We start from the raw sequence: 25,370 nt of genomic DNA on the forward strand, positions 1-25,370 counted from the left end.
ACTGATCATTACAAAACTGTCTGAATGAAAAGGACTTTGCTGATGAAAGGAATGCAGAGAGAGGGTCAGCCTCATCTCCTATGGACAGGATTCCAGGGACTGGAAATCATTTCTCACCCCCTTGTAGCATAATAGTCTTAAATCATGCAGGTAAGTCAGAAACTACATCCTTTAATAAAAGAAAGAAATATATCCTTCCATTTTACAGCAGGAGGGCCACTTTCTTGGCTCATCAGCTCTTTCAATGAAGGTGAGAGATGGTGGTTCTTGTTCACTTTTATGTGGGCATTTACTAGTCTTAACATTTAAAACTGCCCATAAACAAAACAAAAACAGGTTCATTTATATACCACTTCATACTGAACTAACAGTGTCTAAGCGGTTTACAACTGTAAGCTAATTGCCCCCAACAATCTGGCTACTTCTCTCAAAATATGACAGTTGCTGCCTCTCCAGAGTAGATTTTACATCACAGTAAAATGTGGGTTATTCCAACTTTTTCTATCCTTAGAGTGGAAACAAATTGAAACAAATGGGATGGTGGGAGTTTCAGTTCAACACTTGGAGGACTCCAACTTTTGGAGTCCTGCAATCCATTAAATGTGGTTGTACTGCAATGAAGAGGGATGCTGGGATTTTCAGTTCAACATCTGAAGTTTCAGTTCCACAAGATCCCATCCCAGATTTAAAACTCAGGTGGGCAACTTGTGTTCTTGCAGGCCAGAGCTTTGGTTTGGGAGCTACAGCTCTCATGCTGGCTGGGGCATTCGGGGAGTTGTAGTCTAGACTGAAAAGTTTCTTTCTGAGCTATGTTTTCTGATGTTGTTGGCTTCTGGCTCTCACCAGCATAGTCAATGGGGAAGGGGGGATGCTGTCCAGCATCATCTGGGGGTCTATAAGTCCTCTCAGCATCCCACCATTTCAAAGTATGCATGCCCTGTAGCAGGGAACTTACCAGGGCTGAGTTTGCTGAGTATATTGGTCAAAACAGTGTGGAGCTAGGCTGCATCCTCACTGCAGAATTAATGCAGTTTGACACTGCTTTAACTGCCCTGGCTCCACGCTATGAGATTTTGGGATATGTAGTTTTGTGAGATATTGAGTTTTATCTGGCCACATCCCCACTCAGATGTCATAACCACAAAGGAGGACAAGGCACCCCAAAGTGTAGGACATTTGAGAAAAATGTAGAACATCACCAAAAGAAAAGCTTAAAACACTACTATAAATACAAATTCCTCTTCCTTAGTCATGCTCAAAATGGAAGACATTTTCAAATTCCTCCTGGACAGAGGTTTGAAGTGTAGGATGTGTCCTGGGAAAGGAGGGTGTCTGGTCACCTTGTCTGCACTGCAGAAATAATCCAGTTTGACACCTCTTTAACTCAATGCTATGGAATTCCGGGAGTTGTAGTTTTGAGAGACATTTTGCCTTCTCTGTCAGAGAGCCCTGATGCCACAACAAACTACAATTGCCAGAGTTCCATAGCCTTTGAGCCATGACAGTTTAAAAATGGTGTTGAGCTGGATTATTTCCGCAGTGCAGGTGCAACCAAGGCTACCAGATGTCCTAACTGCAAAGGATGGCAAGGCACTGCAAAATGTAAGACATTCATGAAAAAAAGTGGGACCTTACAACAGAAAAGCTAAAAACACTCATATAAATATTAAATTCATGCTGGAATTTCTCCTGGACAGAAGGTTGAAATGTAGAGCATGTTCAGGAAAAAGAGGACAGCTGGTCATCCTGGAGGCAGCCTAAAAAATCAGAGAGGGCCACAGCAAACTACAAATTCCAAAATCCCATAGGATGACGCCATGACAGTTAAAGTGGTGTCAAACTGGATTAATCCTGCAGCGTGGCCATCAGTACATAGGGGTGATTCCATGAGGCCCTTGTAGGGTCTTTGGGGGAGGTAGAGCAGCCACAGCTGAGACCTATTGTAAGGTGGCAGTTGGGAAATGAAGCAAAGTTGGTTCCCTTGAGCTCTGGGGCCACAATTAATTACATATCCCAGGATTCTATACGGTGGCACCTTGACAGTTAAAGTGATGTCAAACTGAATTAACCCTGCAGTGTGGCCATCAGCACTTAAGAGTGGTTCCATGAGGTCCTTATAGGATCTAGACTAGAGCAACCACAGCTTAGGCCTATTGTGAGATAGCAGTTGGGGAATGAGAGAAATGAATTAAATAAAGGTGAACTACAAATCCCAGGATCCCATAGGACAGCGCCATGACAGTTAATGTGGTGTCAAACTGGTTTAACTCTGCAGTGCAGCCATGAGCACTTAATAGTGATTCCATGAAGCCCTTATAGGGTCTTTGAGGAAGCTAGACCAGCCACAGCTGAGGCCTATTGTGAGATGGCAGTTGGGGAATGAAAATTCCCTTGGAATCTGGGGCCACAACAAACTACAAATCCCAGAATCCCATAGGGCGACACCATGACAGTTAAAGCGGTGTCAGAGTGGATTAAACCTGCAGTGTGGCCATCAGCACTTAGGAGTAATTCCTTGAGGCCCTTATATGGTCTAGAACAACCACAGCTGAGGCCTATTGTGAGATGCCAATTGGGGAATGAGAGGAAGGAATGAAATAAAGGTGAACTACAAATCCCAGGAACCCAAAGGACAGCACCATGACAGCTAAAGCAGTGCTGAACTGGTTTAAACCTGCAGGCAGCCATCAGCACTTAGCAGTGATACCATGAGGCCCTAATTATTATTATTATTATTATTATTATTTATATATTTATTTCCAAGGATCAAGGCGGTTTACAAATTAGATGCCATGATTGTGCACTATTACCAGGGACAAAATGTGGAACAAATTCTAGACCAAACTGTAGGACAACTGCAGGACAAAACTCAGCCCAAAATGTAGGACATTTAAGAAAAATGGAGGGCCTTAAATGTCCTACATTTTGGGCTGAGTTTTGTCCTACAGTTTGGTTTTGAATTTGTCCTACATTTTGTTCCTGGTAATAGTGGACAATTATGGCAACCAACAGCTGAGACCTATTTGGGAATGAAATAAAAGTGGTTCCCTTGAGCTCTGGGGCCACAACGAACTACAAATCCCAGGATCCCATAGGATGACACCACGACAGTTAAAGTGGTGTTAGAGTGGATTAGCCCTGCAGTGTGACCATAAGCACTTAAGAGTGATTCCATGAGGCCCTTATAAGGTCTAGAGCAGGGAAGTCCAATCTCTGGCCCTAAAGGTGTTTTGGACTTCAGCTCCCAGAATCCCAAACCATTGACCAAGGTTTCTGGGAGCTGAAGTCCAAAAAATACTGGAGGGCCAGAGTTTGGACATCACTGGTCTAGAGCAGCCACAGCTGAGGCCTGTTGTGAGATGGCAGTTGGGGAATGAAATAAAGGTGGTTCCATTGCCAGAGCTATGTGGGCGGAGCCTGAGAGCATCTAGAGGCTTATACGGAGAAGCAGGCCAAGCCAGGAGCCCAGAGAGACATTACTTGGGGACCAGGGAGGGCAGCCATTATCCCTTCCTCCTGTGATCCCCACCAAAGTGCCTCTGGAGCCCTAGTGTGTGCTCTTCCCTTCCCTTGCTAACTTTTGTTTTCCCTCCAACAGAAAATGAGTGACTTCCACCTTGACCTTAGCCCACTCAAGGAGCCCCTGGCTTTCCTCAAGGTTATTGAGTGGGTGAGTGTCTCTTAGGATGGGGATTGCTCTCTCCATCATGGGGTTATTTTGCAAGAGAGGGAAGGCAAAGCCGTGCTAAAGAGCCTGGTGGTTGCGTTGGGCATCCCCAAAAAGGGGCCTTCTTTGGTGTTTCCAAAACTTTGCTCCTCCAGGCATTTTGGACACCCAAAAGTATTTGACTGTTGGCCAAGCTGGCTGGGACTTCTAGGCATCCAAAATAATCTAGGTTGCATCCACACTTCAGAAATAATCCGGTTTGGCACCGCTTTAATTGCTGTGGGTCAGTGCTAGGGAATCCTGTGAATTTTAGTTTGTTGTGGCATCAGAGCTCCCTAACAGAGAAGGCTAAATAACTCACAAAACTACAATTCCTAGAGTTCCCTAGCATTGAGCCAGGGTAGTTAAAGAGGTGTAAAAGGTAAAGGTAAAGGTAGTCCCTAGACATGAATGTCTAGGCATAATAAACTAGATTATTTTTGCAGTGCAGATGCAGCCCCAGAGGTCCAAAGTTTGGGACAAGGGCAACCTCTTTAGGCCAAGGATAGTACTAGGCCCCTGTCCTCTGCTAGAGAAATGGACTATGTTTTGGCTGTTTTTCTGCAACCAAGGTGCTTTTGCTAGACCTGGTGTGATTTCAATACTTTCTCAGTGTAAAGCTGGGTTTTCTCAAAATGTTTGTTTTAAGTGAATCATTGTATTTAAAAAAAAATATATCCTAATGGTATACCTCATAATTAAAAAAAAACCCCAACAATGCTCAATTATAGAAAACATTAATTTTAGTTCTGTAGTATTAACTTCAACACGTAACATCCGGCACAGACTTTGCAGAAAATCTCCAGTTAAACTTCTTTAAAATGTAGGAATTGACATAAGTCACCAACAGGACTCCAGTCTAAATGGTCAGTTAGCTTTAGGATACTGTCAAAGTTGAATGTTACTTGATTGATGTATCCCATGCTTAAAAACTAGAGAAAAGCTTGAAAGAGCTATGTGTCCCAAGGCATGAACATATTTACTATCTGTTAAGTTTCTTTAAGTAAATGGTGCAGTTAGCTAGCATTTTTACCTTTATTTTTAAACAAAAATCTACAGCCGAGTGCCCGATATGAGCATGAGTTGGCAACACACCCTTTCCTTGCATGCTCTTCAATTTTCCAGGCAGAATTTAAATCTATGTATTAATTGGTATCTTTCTATATAGTTCTTTTCTCTGTTTGGATTTGCTGCATGTGGAAGCTATAAAGGTACGACCACAATTCTAGTTTCCTGCATAGGACTTGTGAACAGAACAGTAACAGCTACTTTTGCCTACCCTTTCAGGTGAGCTTTCAGTACATTTCTACATAAATCTTCCTAGTAGTATGCCATCAGTATTAACTAATATCCCACTAGCAGTGGCTTGATCAAGCAGTTTTCCATAACACTGAAAGTTATTCCATATTCCTCAGTTAGCTGGATAGGTTTTCCTAGAGCAGTAAATATATTGCCAATTAATAAGCACAAAATATGCAAAGATTCATTTTAAAATATAGAACTCCTGCTTTTAATGTAAGTTCGTTTTCTTCAAAGGCCTTGCAGAATCATTCTAAAATTTTAACTTTGGAGGAGGCTATCCCCCCCCTTTTTTTTTTAATTATAACTAAATGATATGTTTGTTGTAATTCTTGAATTTTCTTTTTTAGGCTGAACAAAGTTATATTTAGTTCTCCAGATCCTACCCGATGCAATGGCACTTGGACTGACTTCCACCTTGTGGGCAATTTCTCTACCTCTGCACAGTTCTTTGTGACATGGGGGGTAGTGATATTCTTGTACTGCATGGCTGCCCTTCTGCTGTACCTTGGTTATATGCACATATATCAGAGTGGTGGCATTTTACCAGTTATAGTAAGTTTCTTCAATTAACATCAAATCTAAAAGAGAAGAATGGTGCCCTTGGACCAGTCTTAAGGTTCAGTCAACAGATTCTTAGAGCTTTAGTAGTAAACTTCATAAATCAAATGTTATTTAGCTTCTATGTGCAGATTATATTGACTTTGTTAAATGTATATAGGGATTTCACTAATTTTACAAGATCTAATCAAAGTGAATGTGTTCAGAAACTTTCACATCCCCAATTGATTCTGTATTCTAGTAAAGGAGTCACTTCATATGAGAGAGAGTTTCTAGGAGAGAGTAGAATGTTAGCAGCATAGATAATAATAGTCCAACTGCCAGAAGGAAAACAACTCCCTAGCTATAGAATCAATCTGGTTTTAGGAAAGGAAGAAGCACGGGATCATATTGCAAGCATGCAGTGAATAATGTAATGCATCAGGGAATTCCAGAAGAAGATCTGCATGTGCTTCATTGACTACAGCAAAAGTCTTTGACCGTGTAGATCGAAGGCCCAAAACAGACAGCCAAAAGCGCTACCTTTGGGCTGATCCAGGGATGTGGACCCCAGATGAGGCCGAAGCCGCACCGTGGCAGCCTCAGGCAGCCCAAACCTGGCTGCGAAAAGAGTGCAAAGAAGTGCACCTAGCTGGAGGTATGTTGTGGATCATGGTATTTGGTCACGGTGGTCCCGTGCTGCTCTGAGCGTTCTCACAGGTGGAGAGGCCAGAGACTGCTCCAAGCTGCCTGTGTGCTTGAGGTTACAGAAAGCTGTGGGATGCTCTTAAACGAATGGGAGTATCACTACATCTGATTGTCAAGGAGTCAGACAACGCTGCATTCTATCACCCTATCCAACTCGTATGCAGAAAATATTGTACACAGAGCAGGCTTAGACTCATAGAAAGCAGGAGTGAAGACTGGAGGAAGGAACGTCAACGTAAGAGATGCAGATGACACCATGTTACTAGCAGAAGACAAAAAAACTTGAAACAATTACTAAAGAAAGTTAAAGAAGAAAGTGCTAATGTAGGCTTAATGCTGAATATTAAAGTGACTACAGAAGATCTACATGAGTTCATCATAGATGACGAGGACAATGAAATAGTAAAAGATTTCCCATAGCTTGGATCAAACAATCAGAATGAAGACTGCAATCAGTGAATCAGAAGAAGACTAGGAATAGGAAGGGCAGCTTATGAAAGAGCTAGACCGAGTCCTAAAGTACAAAGCTGTAACACTTAGCACTAAAATTAGGATTGTTGAAACCATGGTATTCCCAATCGCCATGTATGGATGTGAGAGCTAGACAGTGAAGAAGGCGGATAAAAAGAAAATCAACTCATTTGAGGGTGGTGCTGGAGAAGACTGCTGAGGATACTTGGATGGCCAAAGAGACAAAAGAAATGGGTCTTAGAACAGATCAAGCCTGTATTCCTTCTAGAAGGCAAGATGACTAAATTGAGGCTGTCGTACTTTGCTCATATCATGAGACAGCATGACTCATTAGAAGACAATAATGCTAGGAAAAGTAGAGGCAATAGAGAGGAAGACCACATGCCAGACTGTTAAGACTCAAATCAGGGAGATTATGGGCCTGAACTTTCAGGCTCTGAGCAGAGCAGCTGAGGAAGGGAAACTTGGAGATGTTTCATCCACAGGGTTGCCGTTATTTCAGGTCAACTTGAAGGCAATTAACAACAACAGCAAGATTAATTACCATGAGCTTTTAATGAGGAAAGGGAGAGTACAGATCAATTTGATGATGATTACTAACGATTCTACCAGGATAACTATTTTGTAAAAGTATTATTCACCAAGATTATCAAAGCTGTTCACTTTATTTCTGTCTTAGAGATGAATAAAGTTTTATATTAAATAAAGCTGTAGTAAAACATTCAATGACAATACAGAGAAATATTGAAGTAGTCTTCATTTTAGTAGCTTTATGTGTCAAATGATAGTAAATTGTTAACTGTTCTTTCATTCTGAAAGCCTTATTTTGTGCTGATGAATTAGTAACTTGACTCTCTACAGGACTATGCCTTCAGTCTTACCGCTGTCTTTCTATGGCTGGCTAGTACTGCTGCCTGGGCAAAGGCTCTTGTTGACATCAAAATTTCAACTGGCCCCCACATTATGGAAGAAATTGCTGCTTGCAAAGTATCTGGATCCTCCTGTGTATTTGGCTCTGTTAGCTCCATGGGAAGTCTGAATGTTTCTGTGGTATGTATATTAGAACTTGAGTGCTGAGATGTATTATGAGCTGAGTTGATAATCAAGAAGTAGTAACATGGGGCCATTCTAGGCATGATTTGGGAGATTTGAGAGTAGAACCTCCTCAGTGTGTTTTTGAATGTGCTCTGAAATGCTTTCTTTAGACACATTGCCCCATAGGACAAACAACACAAAGAGTTTCATCAGGACAAACCATACCATCCAACTACCCCAGTTTGACAGGGAAGGTCCTGATTAATCATCCACCACTCTGCTTTTTCAGCTGGTTTAAAAAATTACCAGTTTCTTTTTCCACCTTCCACTTTCCCAAGTTTGTCCTCAGCTTGCTTACTTGCTGCAAACTGAATTCAAAGTGCAAAAGTAGTTTGCACTCAGTTAACTCAGTGGAGGGAGAGCAAAGGAGGGGGCATAATCTTTCCCTTCCCTGTAGACTCAGACAAAAGCAAACTGCTGCAGCCTCTCCAGGCTTGTTATTTCTCATTAATAACTTTTGTAATCTTGACTCCACTCTGATGTTTGGTCACCATGTGTCCCATTTTCATCTGTGTAATGTTGAAAGAGAGCAAGTGTGGCATAGTGGTTTGAGTGTTAGACTCAAATGAAACCCATTGGGTGACCTTGTGCAAGTTTCATGAAACCCACTGGGTGACGTTCCTTCTCAGTCTCAGAAGAAGACAATGGCAAACCACCTCTGAATAAACCTTGCCAAGAAAACAGCATGCCTTAGGGTTGCCATAAGTCAGAAACAACTTGAAGGAACACAACAACAATGTTGAAGGGTATGAGCCACTTGCACAAAGATATAATACAACCCAGTTGTACTAGTAGTAATTTTTACTCTGCTAGCATTAAATTGGATTTAGGCCTTACTGTTAATTAGAAATGGGTCTATAAAGGCCTGTGGTGTATTAAATGTTGATAATGTGCCATAAGACTCCTTGTTTTTAATATCTACTTGAGTTTGTGCCCAGAAAAATAAATTATTATTATTATTATTATTTATATATTTATATATATATAGAGAGAGAGAGAGCGTTGTAGATTTGCATGTTTTCTGTTTATCACCTCTTAAAGTGACAAATAATGTGAACTATATAAGAAAAGTGTGCTGGTAGGGAAGAGCCTTAGAACATACTGATTGTTTTTCGTTGTGAGATAGCAACATATTAATGCACACACTGTATTTTTAACTTGCAGGTTTTTGGCCTACTAAATGTTATTCTATGGGGAGGAAATACTTGGTTTGTGTACAAAGAAACATATTTTCATAAACCAAGTGGTAATTCCCCAAACACTGGGCTCTACCCACCTGCGTCGGGAATCTAAAGGAATCAAAATCATACCAGAACAGTTTTGTTGTATCCTGTTTCCAAGATTTTGAAAGCCCTGCATTTCAAGTACTTCAGTTGTAACTAATTTTTAAGGATATAAAACTTCAAAGCCCATCCCCTCGATAAGAAAAACTAGGCAACTTTGGAAGGGGTGGCTAATACTTTGTTAGATAGTCTAATTCAATCAAATTTATGTGTGCCTTGTTAAAATCTAGACTAGAATTCAGGGAAGAGCATTTTGTATTGATAGTAAATACCTGTGTACGAAATCTTGTAATGGTAACTAGTCCTCTTCTAAATATCCATTCAACTTGTAATCTGCGACATTCAAAATAACACTGTTGTAAATTCTGGTGCTAATATAATGCTTAGCTAAAAAAGGTTGAGTTTCTGATTTCAGCGTAATTGCTTAATGTTCTAGAGAAGAAAATAAATCTTGGACACAACTTGAAATTTACATAAGGACTGGGGCAACTCCTTTGAATGTTTGTGGTGGTTATCAATGCCCATTTTAAACCAAATGATCACCACTGACAACATGTTTAAAGCTAAGATCTGTAAGCACTTGTTTGAACAGAGTAAAAGCTGAACAATATTAAGTCTAGATGTAAAAACATGGCAACGCTTTTGAGGAATTGATTGTACTTTTGAAGAAGTGACTGCTTCAGTTAAATTAATAAATGGAGGTTTCTAAGAATCTTGCCTGTTGTGTCCAATCTACTATAATAAGTGCAACTGCCTTAAGCCACTTTACATTGTCATTAACTTTTACCCAAAGGTTATCAGTTTATTCTTTTGGCATGCCACTTCATCTTGTCTATTATGTAATAGTCAGAAATTCATCCAGTAAATCTGTCAATTCGGTATAAGTGCATGAGTGTATCTTCCTCCTCAGATCTCTCATTTACCAGTGTCCCCTGACAGTGGATCATTTTAAGGAGGATTGAAAAGGTGGCAGGCTGCTTTTCCCAGCTCCATTATGCACAGTCACCTCTATGTCCAATCCTTCCAAACACAGATTGTGATGGCTGCCTGTGGAACTGGTGTAGACACATAGCTGTTAATGGTGCACACAATTTCCAAAGACTATCTTCTGTCCACACAGCATTAAACTAACATCTTTTGGCTACTGTCGCAGGTTTTCATAAATGAATTAAGTACCGGTCCATGATATAATGAATCTGATACTGAGTAGCATTCTGGAACCAAACTATAATGAGTGGAAGTCGAAAATGCAGCAAAGCTTTACTGTGTAAGGATTAAACAATGTATAGATAAGCTATCTATATTGGTTATTAGCACAAATTCTCTGAATTGTCAGCCCTTCCATCATAGCCTCTTAAAACTGTACAGTCAGGTTAATAAAAGCCTAGAGCCCATTTTTATTTAAGAATGCATGTATATTGGTGGCCAGCAATATATTCTCTCAGTGCCCTACAAAACTGAAAATACAATACAGTGGGTCCTCGGTATCTGCTGGGATTTGGTTGAGGAAAACCCAGGGATACCTAAATCCGTGGACGCTAAAGTCCCATTGGCCTGTTACAGACTGCCAAAATAAAGCTGCTTCGGGTCTCTTTGGAGGTATGCTATTTAAATGATGCATGGGTCCTAATAGTCCAGAGGTCGCACCAAAGCCACACTCCATTCCTAAGCACTGGAGTGTAGCTTTGGTGCAGCTTCCGGATTCTTAGGACCCATGCATCATTTAAACAGCATACCTCCAAAGAGACCCGAAGCAGCTTTATTTTGGCAGTCTGTAACAGGCCATTATATACAATGATGTCCCTTATATAAAATGGCCAAATCAAGGTGTGTTTTTTTTAATTTGTTAAAATATTTTCAAGCTATGGATGGTTCATTTAAAATAGAACAAACAGTAACCTTTGCATACAAATGCACAAGGCAGTTCATAAGAATGATTTAATGATTATATCTCAAGCTGCTTGACTGCTTTTAAAATAACTTATATTTACACTTTTATTAATGTCTTTATACAGTATTAATCTGTATTTTTTTAATGTTAGCCACCTTGAGTCCGTTATCAGGAGAAGGGCAGGATAATACCATATGTGAATAAAAAAATAAAAATATATACAATGGTCGAATAAGTGACAATATTTCTAAATATGACTTTTTAAAGTCTCTGCTGGCTTGGATTGCAGGTGTCACTTACAAGTTCCTTACTATCTGTGGTGTCATTAATGCCAAGTAGGAATTCACAATTACCTGTTAAGGTAGCTGTAGCCTTATTTTTAAAAGATCTCACCCATTCTATATACTGTGTTTTAGAAAGCATACACTCTGCTACATATCTAGCAGATGCTGGCATTTTTTTCAACAAAAAACCTGGTACCCAAGATTAAATTTACAATGGGGCTGCTGCATCAATGGGCGAGTGATCCATGGATACGAATATCCATGGCTCGCCATGGCTCATGTTATTCAAACAGAGTGCATGCACATCACTGCTTATTGAATAATGTAGAGCATGGGAGACCTCCAGAACCAAACCCCCACAGATGGATAAAGTCTACTGCAATAGACAATTGCCTTTTGTTCACCAGCTTTACTTGGTGATGGGTATTATCAGAATAAAATTACAAGGACCTGAGTACCTTTGCTGTATAATCATACATTTTCTTCATATCCTCGTGCCCATTTTATGTCTATAGTAGTGTTATCGCTTCTAGCTGCATGGCACCATTCACAAAAGCAGAGAAATTAAATAATTTTGCCAATTAATTCTGAAAAATAGCCACATTGTACCACTAGGAGTTGCTGTTGCTGCATTTTTAAAATAAATGTCAGGTGCGGAGTATCCTACTGATTTCAGTCAGTCGGATAGATATACTTTTCATATCTCTAGTATACACTTGTGTTAAGTAATGTTAATTGTTATGTATGTTTGCAATACAAGTTGTATGTTTTATCACTAATTTTACCCTTTCACATCCTTTAAAATTTTATTTTAAAATACCAGATGTTCCTCAGCAAATAAAATTCTACCTGTGTTAATGTGATACTTGCATGTGTGCTGGCTTGATGCCCACTCAGTCATAAAGCAGGCTTACTATGGCTACATCTACAATGCAGAAATAATGCAGTTTGACACCATTTTAATTGTCATGGCTCATGCTATGGAATTCTAGCTTTTGTAATTTTGTGAGATATTTAGCCTTCTCTGTCAGAGTTCTGGTGCCTCAACCCCCCTATAAGTCCCAGGATCCCCTAGGATGGAGCCATGGCAGTTAATGCAGTGTCAAACTGCATTCATTCTGTAGTGCAGTTTGGGTGAAAGAAACACAGTCATGTCTTCCTGCAGGCATTTCTTCCAGGAATTATTAAAGTGATGCCCTTTGGTCAGTGCCTTTTTCATGACCAAAACTACTTGTGAATTCAGTTTCAAAGTGTTCAGGTTAAAACATATTCCAAAGCAAAGGAGATGTGTCCAAGCTGTAGATTACTTTTATGTAATATAGACCTTGAAAGTTGTTACATTTATTTATATCTTGATTACCTCCCCCCCCCCTCCACTGTTTGGGACTCGAGGTGACTTAACAAGTGAAAACTAACAAAGGGCCAGAACAGACCAGCATTCAGCACCGGCTTGGGGACCTCGTGGGAGCATGGCATTTAGATGATGCATGCCCTGACGATGCCCCAAGCTGGTGTCGCAGGACCCACCAAACTGGATGGCGAGCAGTGTTGTGGCACTCTGGTGGCATGGCGTTTATAAACCACATGCTGCAGGTGTGTCATAAAGCTGCAGCAGCAGCTGAAAGGGCACCCTTTTGCCGGCTCTTTTTGAGCTGGCAAATAGACAGATTGGGGTCATGGTGTGCGGTTGCCATGCCCCCAATCCAGTTCTCAATGGAGCATTTGGCCCACAGTTAAAAATTTGCAGCATGTGAAAGTTTAAATGTAATGAAGCTACTCTGTCATTAAATGTGAAATTAGTATGAACAAATTAAAACAGCAATCAAGAAATGTCCAACACCTTATACATGGCTCCCCCCCCCCCCCATTAAAAATCAATTCTCAAAGGCCATACAGAATAAAAAGGCTTATGTGCTTGCAGAAATACAGTAAGTATTTACAGGATATGCTGTCTGAAACACTAAGCAGATCTTTGTGGTTTAAAGATAAGGGAATATGACAGTTTCCCCCAATTTTACCCGAGCAGATATATTGGATTACATTATCCAATGACTGTGCTAATTGGCAGCATGGGTTGGATGTCGTAGAAGTTATGATCCCACATATTTGGAAGAAACTGAGTTGGAGGGGCATAAAATATTAGTCAGTTCATCCATGTTCAGCTTTCTCAGTTTACCCAGCCATTTTTTGTCAGAATTGTTGAAGCAATGTATGGTTCGTATAAAATAGAAACCTGAAGCATTCTGGAAAAGATATGGGGGGGGGCACTGTAGGACAAAGGCCACAATGATGAACAGTGGTCCCTAGCGCCAGTGTCTAGATGTGACTTGGCCAGAGTTACTGTCCCTAGTACCCTACCCTGCAGATCCATGGTTGGTGGCACTGAAACCAGCAAGTTATCTAGAACTAATAGGACCATGCTCCTCTCACCACTCCCTGGAGTAATTTTTACAGCAGTGAGTAAAGCACCATCAGTAGTCCCATATCCTGGATGAAAATCTGATTAAAATGAGGCCAGATAATCAACACCATCAAATGTGTCTGAGCTACAGCACTGCAACTTTTTCAGTCAAGAATGCTATATTTGAAACTGGTCTGAAAACAGTTCTGTAATTGGGACTGCACTGGCATGTTTTACTTCCACACCGTCTAAAGTTTTTCTGATGCAGAAGCACGATAACGTATTGAGAAATTCAGTGTCTTCTGCCTAACAAAGGGGCTTGTGGCCTCACAAAAGATGGATGCATACTGGATTGGAAAGGAGGCATCTTTTTGTGTTGTAAATGGATGTTAAATTTCCTGGACTTTGAGAATCTTCCAATAGCCACAAGGCAAGAAGGAGAAGGTATTAGCCTGCAAAGAGATATCCCTCCATACCAGCTGAACTGAGAACAAAAACAGCAAAATACAGGCCTCTATCATCCTCAATCTTTTTCTCATGCATGGTTTTTAACACTTTGCCTGATGAAGAAGTCAGTGCAGTTTTGAAAGCTTGCAACATGTATGTTGTGCATTTTGGTTGGTCCCATCGCTGTTTGCTGGATTTTTGATGTAATTGGATTTACTACTGGTTAAAGCGTAGTATTCTTTAAAGGTATTATTGCTGACTTTTTATGCAAGGACATATAGCCCTCCAAAGCAAAGAGGCATTGGTCTTTTTTTTGAAACAAGGCTGCAATCTTACCTTGGCCAAGTAAGTCAAACATCTAAATGCACATTATTTTAGATATACAGTGCTACCTCGGGTTACGAATTTAATTCGTTCCGCGGCGCCGTTCGTAACCCGATACATTTCGCAACCCGAAAAGGCGCTGGAAAGCCGCTGGAAAGCCGCTAGCCGCGCTTCCAATTTGAATTTCGCGCCGAAACGCGCCGAAATTAATTTCGTAACCCGAAAAATCTTTCGTTACCCGGAACAGTTTTTTTAAATCTAACTTTTTCGTACCCCGGAAATTTCGTAACGCGGTCAATTCGTATCCCGGGGTACCACTGTAAGTGCTTAAAAAATAAGAGTCCACTGTTGGCAGGTACAATCTTAAAAGAGGTACCCCTAGTATTTTCTTACAGAAGAATGTGTCTTCTAAAATGATGCTTCCTATGACATGTACATGGACAAATCAAACATGTATCATATTCAACAATATTTCAATGCACTCCTTTGCTGTGGCACTATTTTTATGTCATTGAGAACTTGGTGAGGCCTGAATAACATTGTTCTTCCAAATGGGATTGATTTATGGGGTCTACATGGGTATATATATTTGAACCCTATGCCTTTGAATTTCTATGTGCTACCCTGGGAGAATTTGTCCAAGGTTTTCCTTCAGAATGCTGATGACATATGGCTATTTTTAATACTCTTGTATATGATAGCTAGAGTTAAAAATGTGTGCCATTGTTCTTTGCATTTTTAAAAATGAATTGGTTGATTTATTGATTTTATGACTCTTGCTTCATTAGGGACATTTTCTCTCACCTTAGAAATGTTTTATGGACATTTGTGGAAAGGCAGGGCAATGTTTTCCCAAGTAGCTCACAAGCATTGTTACAGAGGTGTCAGTTTAAATACAGGCAGAAAGATAACATTTTGTGACTAAGATATGCAGCTGTGTTTTATGGATCTGGTGTAGCTATGGGCATTTCAAAACTCATAAAAAAAGACTGAAGTGACAATATGAGTTCCAGTGGCAACGGTACTTCTTGTTTAAAAAGCCACCCATGCAGAAACTAGATGTATTTTATTTACTCTAAACCAATGGAAACAATGACACTGTGGGATTCTAAAAGGCAAGCTTGCATCATTCATGTTTCCCAGCCTTTCACCGCTATAACAACTGCCGAGTTACTGTAAACTCTAGACATGTCAGGGCTGACACCTGGTTATGAATAACTTTTTCTTATCTCTGTTACTATGTGATTTTCTTGTAAGTGGGAAATAAAAATTGTTAGTTCAATGATGTGTTGATGTAACTGACTTAATTAAGTCATACATTAACTCCTATGCAATGGCTGTTAAGAAAAATCTGTGTCCCAAACCAGTGAGCTTACAAGTAAGGTTCCAAAAGCATGCTTCTTTTCACACAGGATTGTATGACATTTACACATCTTGCAGACTGAACTTTGTTCCTCAAGCTCATGTTCCATTCCTGGGCAATGAGCAACTGCAATGTAGTGCCTATCCTTTATAAATCAGAGCTGGTGAACCTTTGGCCCACAGTTCCACTAATCTCATACTGGCAGCCCTCTGAGAACTGGAGTCCAAAACATTTAAAGGGCTCCTAGTTCCCTGTCATTGATATAAACAAAGTATTTGCAATAACATGGTTTCCAGGTCTGAGGAATCTTTTGGATTTATTTTCTGCCCACCGGAGACGAGGGAAAAGCCATTCCCTGCAATTTATGATTTTCAAGCTCAGCAAAGGAGAGGAAGCTGGAAAATGCTTATTGTTCCTGTGGTAATCTCTGTTAGGAAAATTCCCCACGCATTTGTGATACTAGACCAATTGTAGCTATACAGTGGACCCTTGTTATACGCTAGGGTTTGGGTTCCAAGATCCCCCGTGTATAACAAAATCCGTGTATGCTCAAGTCCCATTAAATATAATGACATAGTAAAATGGTGTCCCTTATAAAAAATGGAAAATCAAGGTTTGATGTTTGAAATTTATACTTTTTTTTTGACATTTTCAAACCGTGTATGCTTGAATCTGTGTATAAAGAATCCGTGTATAAGAAAGGCCGACTGTATATTATTTCATAACAAGGTAGTTCCATGAATGTTAATTGCCACAATTAGAAAATATGACCTACAAGGAGATCTATTTTAAAAGATGAGATAACAAGGTAAAATGTAATCTCACCCATCATGATCTGATACAGAGGAATTTTGTCCATGGATCTCATGCGATGTTGGTGTGGCCATTTAATTAATCAAACAAAAAGACCAGTGCAAATCTATACAGGTCACTTCAACAGTCAGTTCCACTGAATTCCTTGGAAATTATTCCAAATAAGACCATACATCATTACAGCCTAAACAAATTTAACTGAACTAAGTCAAACAAGAAACAACAAATGCAGAATGTATTTAAGGGCAAAGGTATGTTCATATAAAAATACAACATGTATATGAAGTGCAGTACATCATCTTAATTGTACAGTGCTGTCATAAGCATTTCATTTAGTTGCTACAGACTTTATTTTACAATTCACAACAAAAGAGCAATCTGAGATGCTAAAGATGCAAATAAACCTTATTGTAGGTGTTTCATTGTTAATTCACAATAGGTTATTTTAATATAAAATATCGAACTGGCAATTTGCTGATTTGGAAAAAAAAACCCACTGATAACATAATGGTTAAGATGCAACTGTGCACCTTGGAATCCAGCCATTGCAAACTTGAGCTTTTCTTCCATTCCCACTGCAGTGTCAAAAGCCTAGGGTTTCCTGGACACACAGAATAAATTCATAGAATTAATGGAAGTGCAGGAGATAAGGGGATCGACAATCCTTCCAGAAACTGGTCCTCCATCCATCTTAATTGCTACTGTCCTGGCTTTGGAGGGAGAGAAAGACAGGCAGTATCTGCTGGACTTGATCCACTTCTGCACTGCCATTCCCTTTTCCTCTAGTGTCATATATTTTTAGATTGCAAGCCTGATAACTGGGAACTGTCAAATTAGCAATCTGTAAATCGCTCTGAGAACCTTTGTGGCTAAAGAACAGGGTAAATACTATAAATAAAAATAAATAAAAATCTAACAGGTGTACTCCTTTGGAGTTGGACCATTGTTTCTGAACTTTATTAACACCCTATATATCACTTTTTAAAACTGTACACAATCACAAATTGCCCCGGCTTCTTTATCCATGGATTCAACCAACCATGGTTTGAAAATATTTTTAAAATATATAAATTCCAAAACGCGAATGGTAAATTGGGATGCTGGGTATCCCTATGGATCCACCCTTACTTTAAAGATGCTAGGCAAACCACCCCAGACATATCACTTGTTCACCCACAACAAAGTCATGTCCAGTTTTCTTTCTGCAGCTCGGGACTTGATTTACAGAGTTGTGAATGCCAAAAACTGTTAGGAAAACATAAGCAACATTCATAACCCCAGTGTACTTCTGAAGCCACCAGGGAATGGCTGTGTTCTAAATATTCTAATTAGGACTGTTATGCAGGAAAGGCTGTTAGTAGCGTCTGCATTATTTGTTTACTATTTGATGTAGAAGAAGTGTCTTTTCAAACATATATTTTATGACTGATTTTCATATTTGGGATATACTTTAGGAGAGGGACTGAGTGACTTGCTTGTGATGGGTGAGGAAGATCCCTTGCCTGTACGTTCTTCTTTGGGCGTCTGTAATTTTGAGTTATTCTTTTGTTTTAAAGTCTCAGTCTTTTTCTCTAAGGGCTTTGGTTCTGCATGATTTTGTTCTCCCAACTTCTCATGACTAGCTTCCTTTCTGTTTAAGTTCCGTTGACCACTATTTGCAGGTTCGGTAGGTACTGTTTTCTGTGGAACTGGTTCTTTTGCTTCCGGCTTGGAAGGCACACTGGGATCTTTCCACTTTCGAGCCCCAGACTTTGAATTATATTCATACCATTTGCCAGTGACTGTGACAAAAACAAAAAACAAATAATTCAGTTGGTCCTTTTCATAGATGAAGGGATAACATTATTGTTAGTTCATCTAGCAGTGAAGCCAATCAGAAATCTCTAGATAATTTAAGGAAAATAGCCAGAGTTGTTAATAATCTTTATACTCTGGTGTACTGTATTTGGAGCATGGCTTTAGCATGGCTTCGGGCCTCTTAGGAGGCATGCGTCATTTAAACAGCACACTCCCAAAGTGACCCAAAATAGCTTTATTTTGGCCTGTCCAGGCCCTTAGTTATGCAGACCTAAGAAAGTAACTGGTGCAGAATATTGGCAAAACTCAGTTTCAAACCAGACTCTTTTTTAAACTTATTCTCCCCACCCAATTGGTATAAATAGTACCTGGGTCTTTTGCTTCCCCATCAAATACGGGGTTTATGTTGGTCATCTCCTGAGAAGAAAAATGAAACATTAAATCAACCCCATGAGCTGGAGAAGTGCTTAGGAGCAAAACGGCTGACCTTTATGAAAGAATGGATCTCTAGAGCATGCTGCATCTAGTAAGGTATATTTAATTAGTACTGAGACCTGCTTTGAGTGCTGTAGCTCAATACTCAAGAGAGGATTAAACATCTCACACGTCTGGTATTCCGAGTCACATCAAATATGTAATCAGGATAAATTATCTATAACAGAAGGAAGTTTTGGGAGTTTCTTGACAAACGTGCTGGTATTGTGCATTGAGTCTGTGCATTGTTATAATAAGCACTTTCAGGATTTTCCCATCTGAAAGCAAACACTTTACACTTCCTCTTAATCTGCCCTTACTCTTGAGAGGAACAACAAGTGTTGCAGGTCAGTTTTCCACTTGGGAGAGGAGCAACTACCAGCTAATTTTCAGCCACTGGCTGAATGAGTTCCTTCAGCTGTTTCCCCCCCATCTCTGCTTGGTTAAAGGGAGTAAGAGGAAAGTGTTGTCTGACAATGATCCTTGAACTGTTGAAAATATGCAGGCAAACCTCCATGTTCTGTTTTTTTAAAAAATTATTAAGATTAGATATGGGTATATAGAGGAGAAAATAAGCTAGCTAGTGCACACACACACACACACACACACAATTTACTTTCTCAATTACCTACTTAAAGAGGACTCTTACCCTTATTTGCATGAAACAAAGTTCAATTGGGATATTCACCAATGTCAAATTTTCATAGGGAATAATCTCTATTTTTAACCCTAAAAATGTGGAAAATCTTAGCTCTAGAATAAGCATGTGCAACCCCAGGACTAGTGCATTGGTGGATAGGGTTGCCATAGCTGAAGACCTCCAAACCGGGACAAATGTAGGACAAGGTTTAAAAATGTGGGACCTTTTTAAAAAAATTTCCTGGCCAGGAAATTAAAAAAAAAAAGTCCTACCTTTTTAAACCTTGTCCTCCTCCTCCTTCCCGGCTTGGGAGGAAGCCTTGGCCTGCTCCCAGGCTGGGAAGGAGGCGGGGGCCGCTCTTCATCATGGCGATCGCCGTGGTGGGAAGCGGCCTCCTCCTCCTCCTCGGCTTGGGAGAAAGCCTTGGCCTGCTCCCAGGCCGGGAAGGAGGCGGGGGCCGCTCCTCATCGCGGCAATCGCTGCGGTGGGAAGCAGCCTCCTCCTCCTCCCCGGCTTGGGAGGAAGCCTCGGCTTGCTCCCAGGCCGGGAAGGAAGCAGGGGCTGCTCCTCATCGTGGCGATCGCCGCGGTGGGAAGCGGCCTCCTCCTCCTTCCCGGCTTGGGAGGAAGCCTCGGCCTGCTCCCAGGCCGGGAAGGAGCGCGAGGGCCGCCTGTCATCGCGACGATCACCGCGATGGCAGGCAGCCTCCTCCTCCTCCCCTGCCTCGCGGAGGCCTTGGAGGACCCCGCGGCCGGAGCTCCGACCGCGGAGCCGCTTCCAGGGCCTCGCTGGGGCCTGGGAGACAGCGTCTCCCAAGCCCCAGAGAGGCCTTGGAGGACTCCGCAATCGCGGAGCCGCTTCCAGGGCCTCCCTGGGGCCTGGGAGACAGCATCTCCCAAGCCCCAGAGAGGCCTAGGAGGGCTCCGCGATTGTGGAGCCGCCTCCAGGGCCTCGCTGGGGGGGGTGTCCCGGGGGCGGGGCCAAACCAGGGCGGGACCGTGTGGACCTGTCCCAAACCAGGAAAGTCCCGCCCCCAGGCGGGATATGGCAAGCCTATTGGTGGAGGAAGTTTAAACGTCTGTTTTTAATATAAACATTCAGGGATTGTTTACAAGGGTTATAAAAGGGGGAAAACTCCGTAGGCACCAATGATTTTTTTAAAAAAACTGCCACAAGGAGGACTGACACATTTTAAATAAATAAATAGAAAATATAAAACAGATAAAGGGAAGCTTTACACTTCCTCCATGATGCACACTGTTCCTGATCTATGTCAGTGTCATGCACACTTATTTTTGAGTTTTAAGGAGGGGATCCTATGCCACACAACGCATTCTTTACCCTAGATTTAGGGCCTAGAAAGTAAGAAACAGTACAGTTGAAGGAGGCTGCCTCCATATCTGATGAAAAAAGGATGCAGTTTTGACTAGGTATTTGGCGTGATTCATTATGATCCTTTGTATTGCCTTAAGATCATCACTATGTTTTAATTAACTTTCCCACAAGTTTCATTTGTGAATAAAGTTTGTAGCCGAAAGCATTACCACAGTGAGGCAAGTGGCTGTGCCCTTGCTGAGGAAAGGGAAGAAAGCTGTGATTCAAATGCTTCTACACTCTCTTACTGTTCTGATGGGTTTATATTTTGAAACTGGATAAAAACAAGTAGAATAAAAAGCTTCTCTAAAATCAGGAAAAGTTCCACTCTGAGATTAAGAGGAAAGGAAAGACAGAAGAACAAGAAAAATGGCAAGAAGCTCACCAGATAACAACTGGGTAACAGAGCATACCCAGAGTAAATGCCTGGCATAAAACTATCCCATTGTAAGCAATGCTTCTTTTTAATTTGTATATTTTTGTTTTCCTTACCCATACTACTTCTTTCTTAGCTTTCTTCTTTTCTGTAAAGAGAAAAATACAACATTACAGCTTTCTTTTCCTAATTTCTAACTTGATTTAACACAGACCTGTAACTATGGTCATCGTGCAAACAAAAGTTAACCAATTCTAAGGAACTGGAAGTACTCAACTCTAGTCTAGATGAAATAATTGAGACTTGTTTAACTGTGGCTGAAATGTGCCCAGTATAACACAGCCAGAGTGTTTGAAATCACTTGATGCTCAGAAGGACACCAAATAACTAAAACGACTGAAAAACAAGTATACAAGGACTGCCCATACAATTTATTCTACTTAGGCTGATCTCTCTTGGTTCTAGAGATCAAGAAACATCCCAACTATTTTTGTAGTTTCTATGCTTTTATAATTAGCAGAAACAGTCCAGCTTCCTGAGCATGGCTCTGATAATTGGAATTATGTTTATTGTTGCTATCTTCTATAAAGCAATGATCAGTAGTGGGTGAGATTCTTCCTGCAGCAGGATAGGGTATTTCTCCTGACTGTAAACTACCCATTTGCACCCCAAAACTGGTTCTGGAGGGCGCTCTGACATGTGTTCTAAAGTGTCATTCTAATTAAAGTCTTTGGAGAGTACTTAGAAACTTGAGGCAATGGAGAATGCAGAAGCAACTTTTGTAACTTGTATGGTTATACAGAGGATGCACTCTGGGTATTATTGAAAGAAGAGTTTCCTCCTAAATATACTTATCTAGATGCTACATTTGTATTCTATCACCTCACCTTGCATGGCTGTGAATGTAAGAGATTGAGAAGGGTAGCCCCAAACATCTGGAGGTCCAAAGGTTTTCCCTTCCCGCTCTTAAGACATATTTTAACTCCCTTTTCCATGCTCACCCCCCCCCCATGAGGTGAGGGGGGTAACTACTAAAGGGAGATGCTTTTAAGCATTGTAACTTCACAGAGACCTTCACTTGGTGCCTACATTTTGGTCTTTGGGGGCATCACACAGAGACACTTTATTCTATCGGGCCTCTTTGACATTCAGGTTTAAGTGCTTTAAAGATCTTTGCCCTGCTGTTGTTCTGTGCTGTTAAATTTTCTGTGAGTGTTCAAGTTTGTTTTAGAATTTATGTTGTTTTATTATGTTCATGTATTTTTATTATTTTAAAGTTTATGAATCACCCTAGGAAGTTTGGACATCAGCAGAGAGAGAGAGAGAGAGAGAGAAAGAAAGAAAGAAAGAAAGAAAGAAAGAAAGAAGGATTACATCATTTTAGGAATGTAAATACTGTATTTGAAAGATAATGTAGTGTCCATGACTGCATCCACATCAAAATGTGAAGGGGAACACATATGTGGATGCATTTTGTTCTTGCTGCTATTCATTTCCTCCTCTAATATGTGGAAGCATGAATTAGAGCACAAAATGAAGCAGGAAGAAGCACCAGAAATATTTTTATCACCTATCTAATCTTGTCTAACTTTGTTAAAATTACAACATTCTATCTGGGCATAGATTGTAATCCGAGTGCCATGTAGTCCCCCCCCCCCCCCTTTATCTCAAAGAAACATGGATTAGCTGAATGGCATCTAAAAGACATACACACACTTTCATTTAAATCTCTGACACTGTTTATGATTAATATTGAAACTAAGGGAAAATACATACCTGGAATTTGTATCCTGTTTTCAATAATGAAAAATATTAATGTTATTAATATATTTGAGCACTTGCAGTCTGTTATAAATAAATAAGAAAACATGAATGTTATTACTATATTTGAGCTGTCCTTTGATAGTGTAAAACATAAATAAGGTTTGAATCCAATACTGAAGATTGTCAAATGGAAATAGTTAATCCAGGTTTTTCAAAGTGGGCATTTGCTTATGCTCAGCTAATGGAAACCACAGCATAGCCACCTGGCACATATGGTAAAGCTGCCTTGAATCCCATTTTGGGAGAAAGCCAAGCAATTTATTTAACACATGAAACAAATAGATTCCATTACCCATGTGAGATCAGAAGCTGCATCTGTACTGCAGAAATATTACAGATTGGAACCACTTTAACTACAGTTTGACACCACGGAGTTTATCAGACAAGGGAAACTGGAAGTATAATCCAATGGCAATCTGAATGCAATCATGGGGTTTAACTTTATTGCGTGATAACCCACTACACGCAAATTCGGGCAATGGGAAGTCAGTCCGAACGCAATCATGTGGTTTCATGTTATTGCGTGATAGACTGCCACACGCAAATTCGGGCAATGGCACGCTATTTTCAGGCAATGGGAAGCCAGTTCGAACGCAATACGCATTCACGTAATTGCACTAAACTAGCAACTTTAAGTGAATGCGTTCTGGCCCCACTTTCTTTTCATTTGAATTTAAGAGAAATTCCTCCCGTTTGATAAACTGTCACATTAACTACTCTAGAAATCTACTTTAGATGACCCAGGGAAGATGTAACAGTAACATTGATTTATAATAGATTCTTAATGAGAGTGGTCCAGAACAAGCAGGCAACTGTATAGTCCACAGTGGTGTGGACTATACAGTTGGCCCTCCACATTTGTGGCTTTGACTTTTGCGGATTTGATTATTTGCAGTTTTGATTCATATCTTCTCCCTAGACATCTCTTGGTCCTCCAGCACAACTTTCCCAGAAGTTGACCATAGAGTTATGCTGGTGAATGTAGACGTTCCTAGAGAAAACACTTCTATAGGCATTTGTTGGTACTCCAAAAAGATTCTGTGATCAACTTCTAGCAGATGGTGACCATAAAGTTCCACTGGAGGACGTGGAGATTCCTAGAGCAGTGTTCTCTCAGGTGAAAATAATAAGAATTTGTTTTATTTGCAGCTTTTCAGCATTTATAGGGGTCCTTCACCCCTAACCCCTGTGAATGTGGAGGGGCCACTGTATATGTTAAGACATTTTTAAACATCTCACAGTACAAAGAAATGCTACAGAGTGTGTTGTGGTTTTTTAGTTACTTACAATGGTTTTTTATCAGCTTTGGGCTTGGGTGGACAGTGGCTCTGGATGTATCTTGCCAGCAAAAAGGTTAGATACCCAAGAAGTCCAAGGAGAAGCAAGCTGCCAAGGGCAATTATAAATGGCACATACCACGCTGATGCAGAATATACATTGGCTCTTCTGGTCACAATAGTAACACCAGGCTAATAAGATAAAATTTGAAAAGTTCTTTCAAAAAGTAATTGAATGTTCTTTAATTACTATGCCTGCAAAAACAATGGAAGGTTAGTATCTCAGTTGTAAGTAACTTTTATTCTGATAAAGGATGTATTTACAAATCTGGCTTTATCTTGACATGACTGATAGTTTTTATGATATTTGGCTGTCATTTATTGAATATGGTAACAAAAATATAGGAATTATCTGCCTATTTGAGTCTCATGTTAACTTATGGAACAGTATCCCTCCAACACAGTTTGACATGGAAATGTCTTCCTCAGCTGCTCTACTTTTTGTACAGATTGGCTGTTGTTTATAGCCTATCTTTTGTCTTGTCTGTATGTTTACTCTGCTGTTAATAATTTTTTTAAAAAAAGAAAGGAACCAGCTTCATCTCAGCTGAACAACTGTGAAGAAATTACCAAAATCCGACATCTGAGTTGTATAGCACATCTCCACATGTGGAGTCACACATTGATTGTGTTTAATGGCAATGTTGCACAAACAAATGCACAGCTACATACACAAAAAATGCACAATGGAATGTGCAACCATATGAACAACAGAATGAACAGCCTAATGCACATCTGCATATACAGTGGCATCATATGTGCAACTCTGTTTCCACAAGCTTGAACTGAATGCAGACATTGCACACTTGACTAAAAGGTCTATCTGCTTCCACAGGGAAACTTACACATGCATAAGACACAACAGGGTTCTCCTGTTGTGTGTCCCGCTAAACGTAGCAGTAACTAGCTGCCCAATCCTAGTA

General features: G+C 40.4%; 2 protein-coding genes across 6 annotated transcripts in view; one reads left to right on the forward strand and one right to left on the reverse strand.

Moving 5' to 3' along the window:
• The first annotated feature begins 871 nt into the window (after positions 1-871).
• On the forward strand, positions 872-9,798 carry LOC149312395 (synaptophysin-like protein 1). Of its 5 annotated transcripts, none has more exons than XM_089524537.1 (6): positions 872-926; positions 3,599-3,670; positions 4,875-4,993; positions 5,356-5,560; positions 7,586-7,774; positions 8,984-9,798. In XM_089524537.1, exons 2-6 carry the CDS (start codon positions 3,602-3,604, stop codon positions 9,110-9,112), a joined length of 711 nt encoding a protein of 236 aa, XP_089380663.1. In that variant the 5' UTR covers positions 872-926; positions 3,599-3,601; the 3' UTR covers positions 9,113-9,798. The 5 variants fall into 5 exon arrangements, with proteins under 5 accessions (XP_089380663.1, XP_089380661.1, XP_089380660.1 ...); XM_089524534.1 differs by lacking the exon at positions 872-926 and adding an exon at positions 1,491-1,602; XM_089524538.1 differs by lacking the exon at positions 872-926 and adding an exon at positions 2,094-2,198.
• A 7,131-nt stretch (positions 9,799-16,929) lies between these two features.
• Positions 16,930-25,370, reverse strand: part of LOC149312396 (cadherin-related family member 3-like) — a 62,675-nt gene continuing 54,234 nt past the window's right edge. The window contains exons 15-19 of the mRNA XM_089527202.1: positions 24,398-24,579; positions 23,063-23,076; positions 21,403-21,443; positions 18,791-18,839; positions 16,930-18,406 (exon numbers count right to left, since the gene is read on the reverse strand). Coding sequence (XP_089383328.1) covers positions 18,045-18,406; positions 18,791-18,839; positions 21,403-21,443; positions 23,063-23,076; positions 24,398-24,579 — 648 coding nt within the window. The 3' untranslated portion in view covers positions 16,930-18,044. The remainder of the gene's footprint in view (positions 18,407-18,790; positions 18,840-21,402; positions 21,444-23,062; positions 23,077-24,397; positions 24,580-25,370) is intronic.

Source organism: Sceloporus occidentalis, unplaced genomic scaffold, assembly GCF_023333645.1.
Source record: "Sceloporus occidentalis isolate IW3139 unplaced genomic scaffold, rSceOcc1.0.p SCAF_5, whole genome shotgun sequence".
Classification (NCBI taxonomy): domain Eukaryota; kingdom Metazoa; phylum Chordata; class Lepidosauria; order Squamata; family Phrynosomatidae; genus Sceloporus; species Sceloporus occidentalis.

What these genes read in the sequence shown, in the direction of transcription:
- LOC149312395 (XM_089524534.1), top strand. Translation starts at nt 1,513, where the DNA reads ATGGTGTTGAGCTGGATTATTTCCGCAGTGCAGGTGCAACCAAGGCTA. An exon ending in TCCTCAAGGTTATTGAGTGG is followed by an intron (nt 3,671 to 4,874) that starts GTGAGTGTCTCT and finishes CTTTCTATATAG; the next exon opens with TTCTTTTCTCTGTTTGGATT. An exon ending in ACTTTTGCCTACCCTTTCAG is followed by an intron (nt 4,994 to 5,355) that starts GTGAGCTTTCAG and finishes TTTCTTTTTTAG; the next exon opens with GCTGAACAAAGTTATATTTA.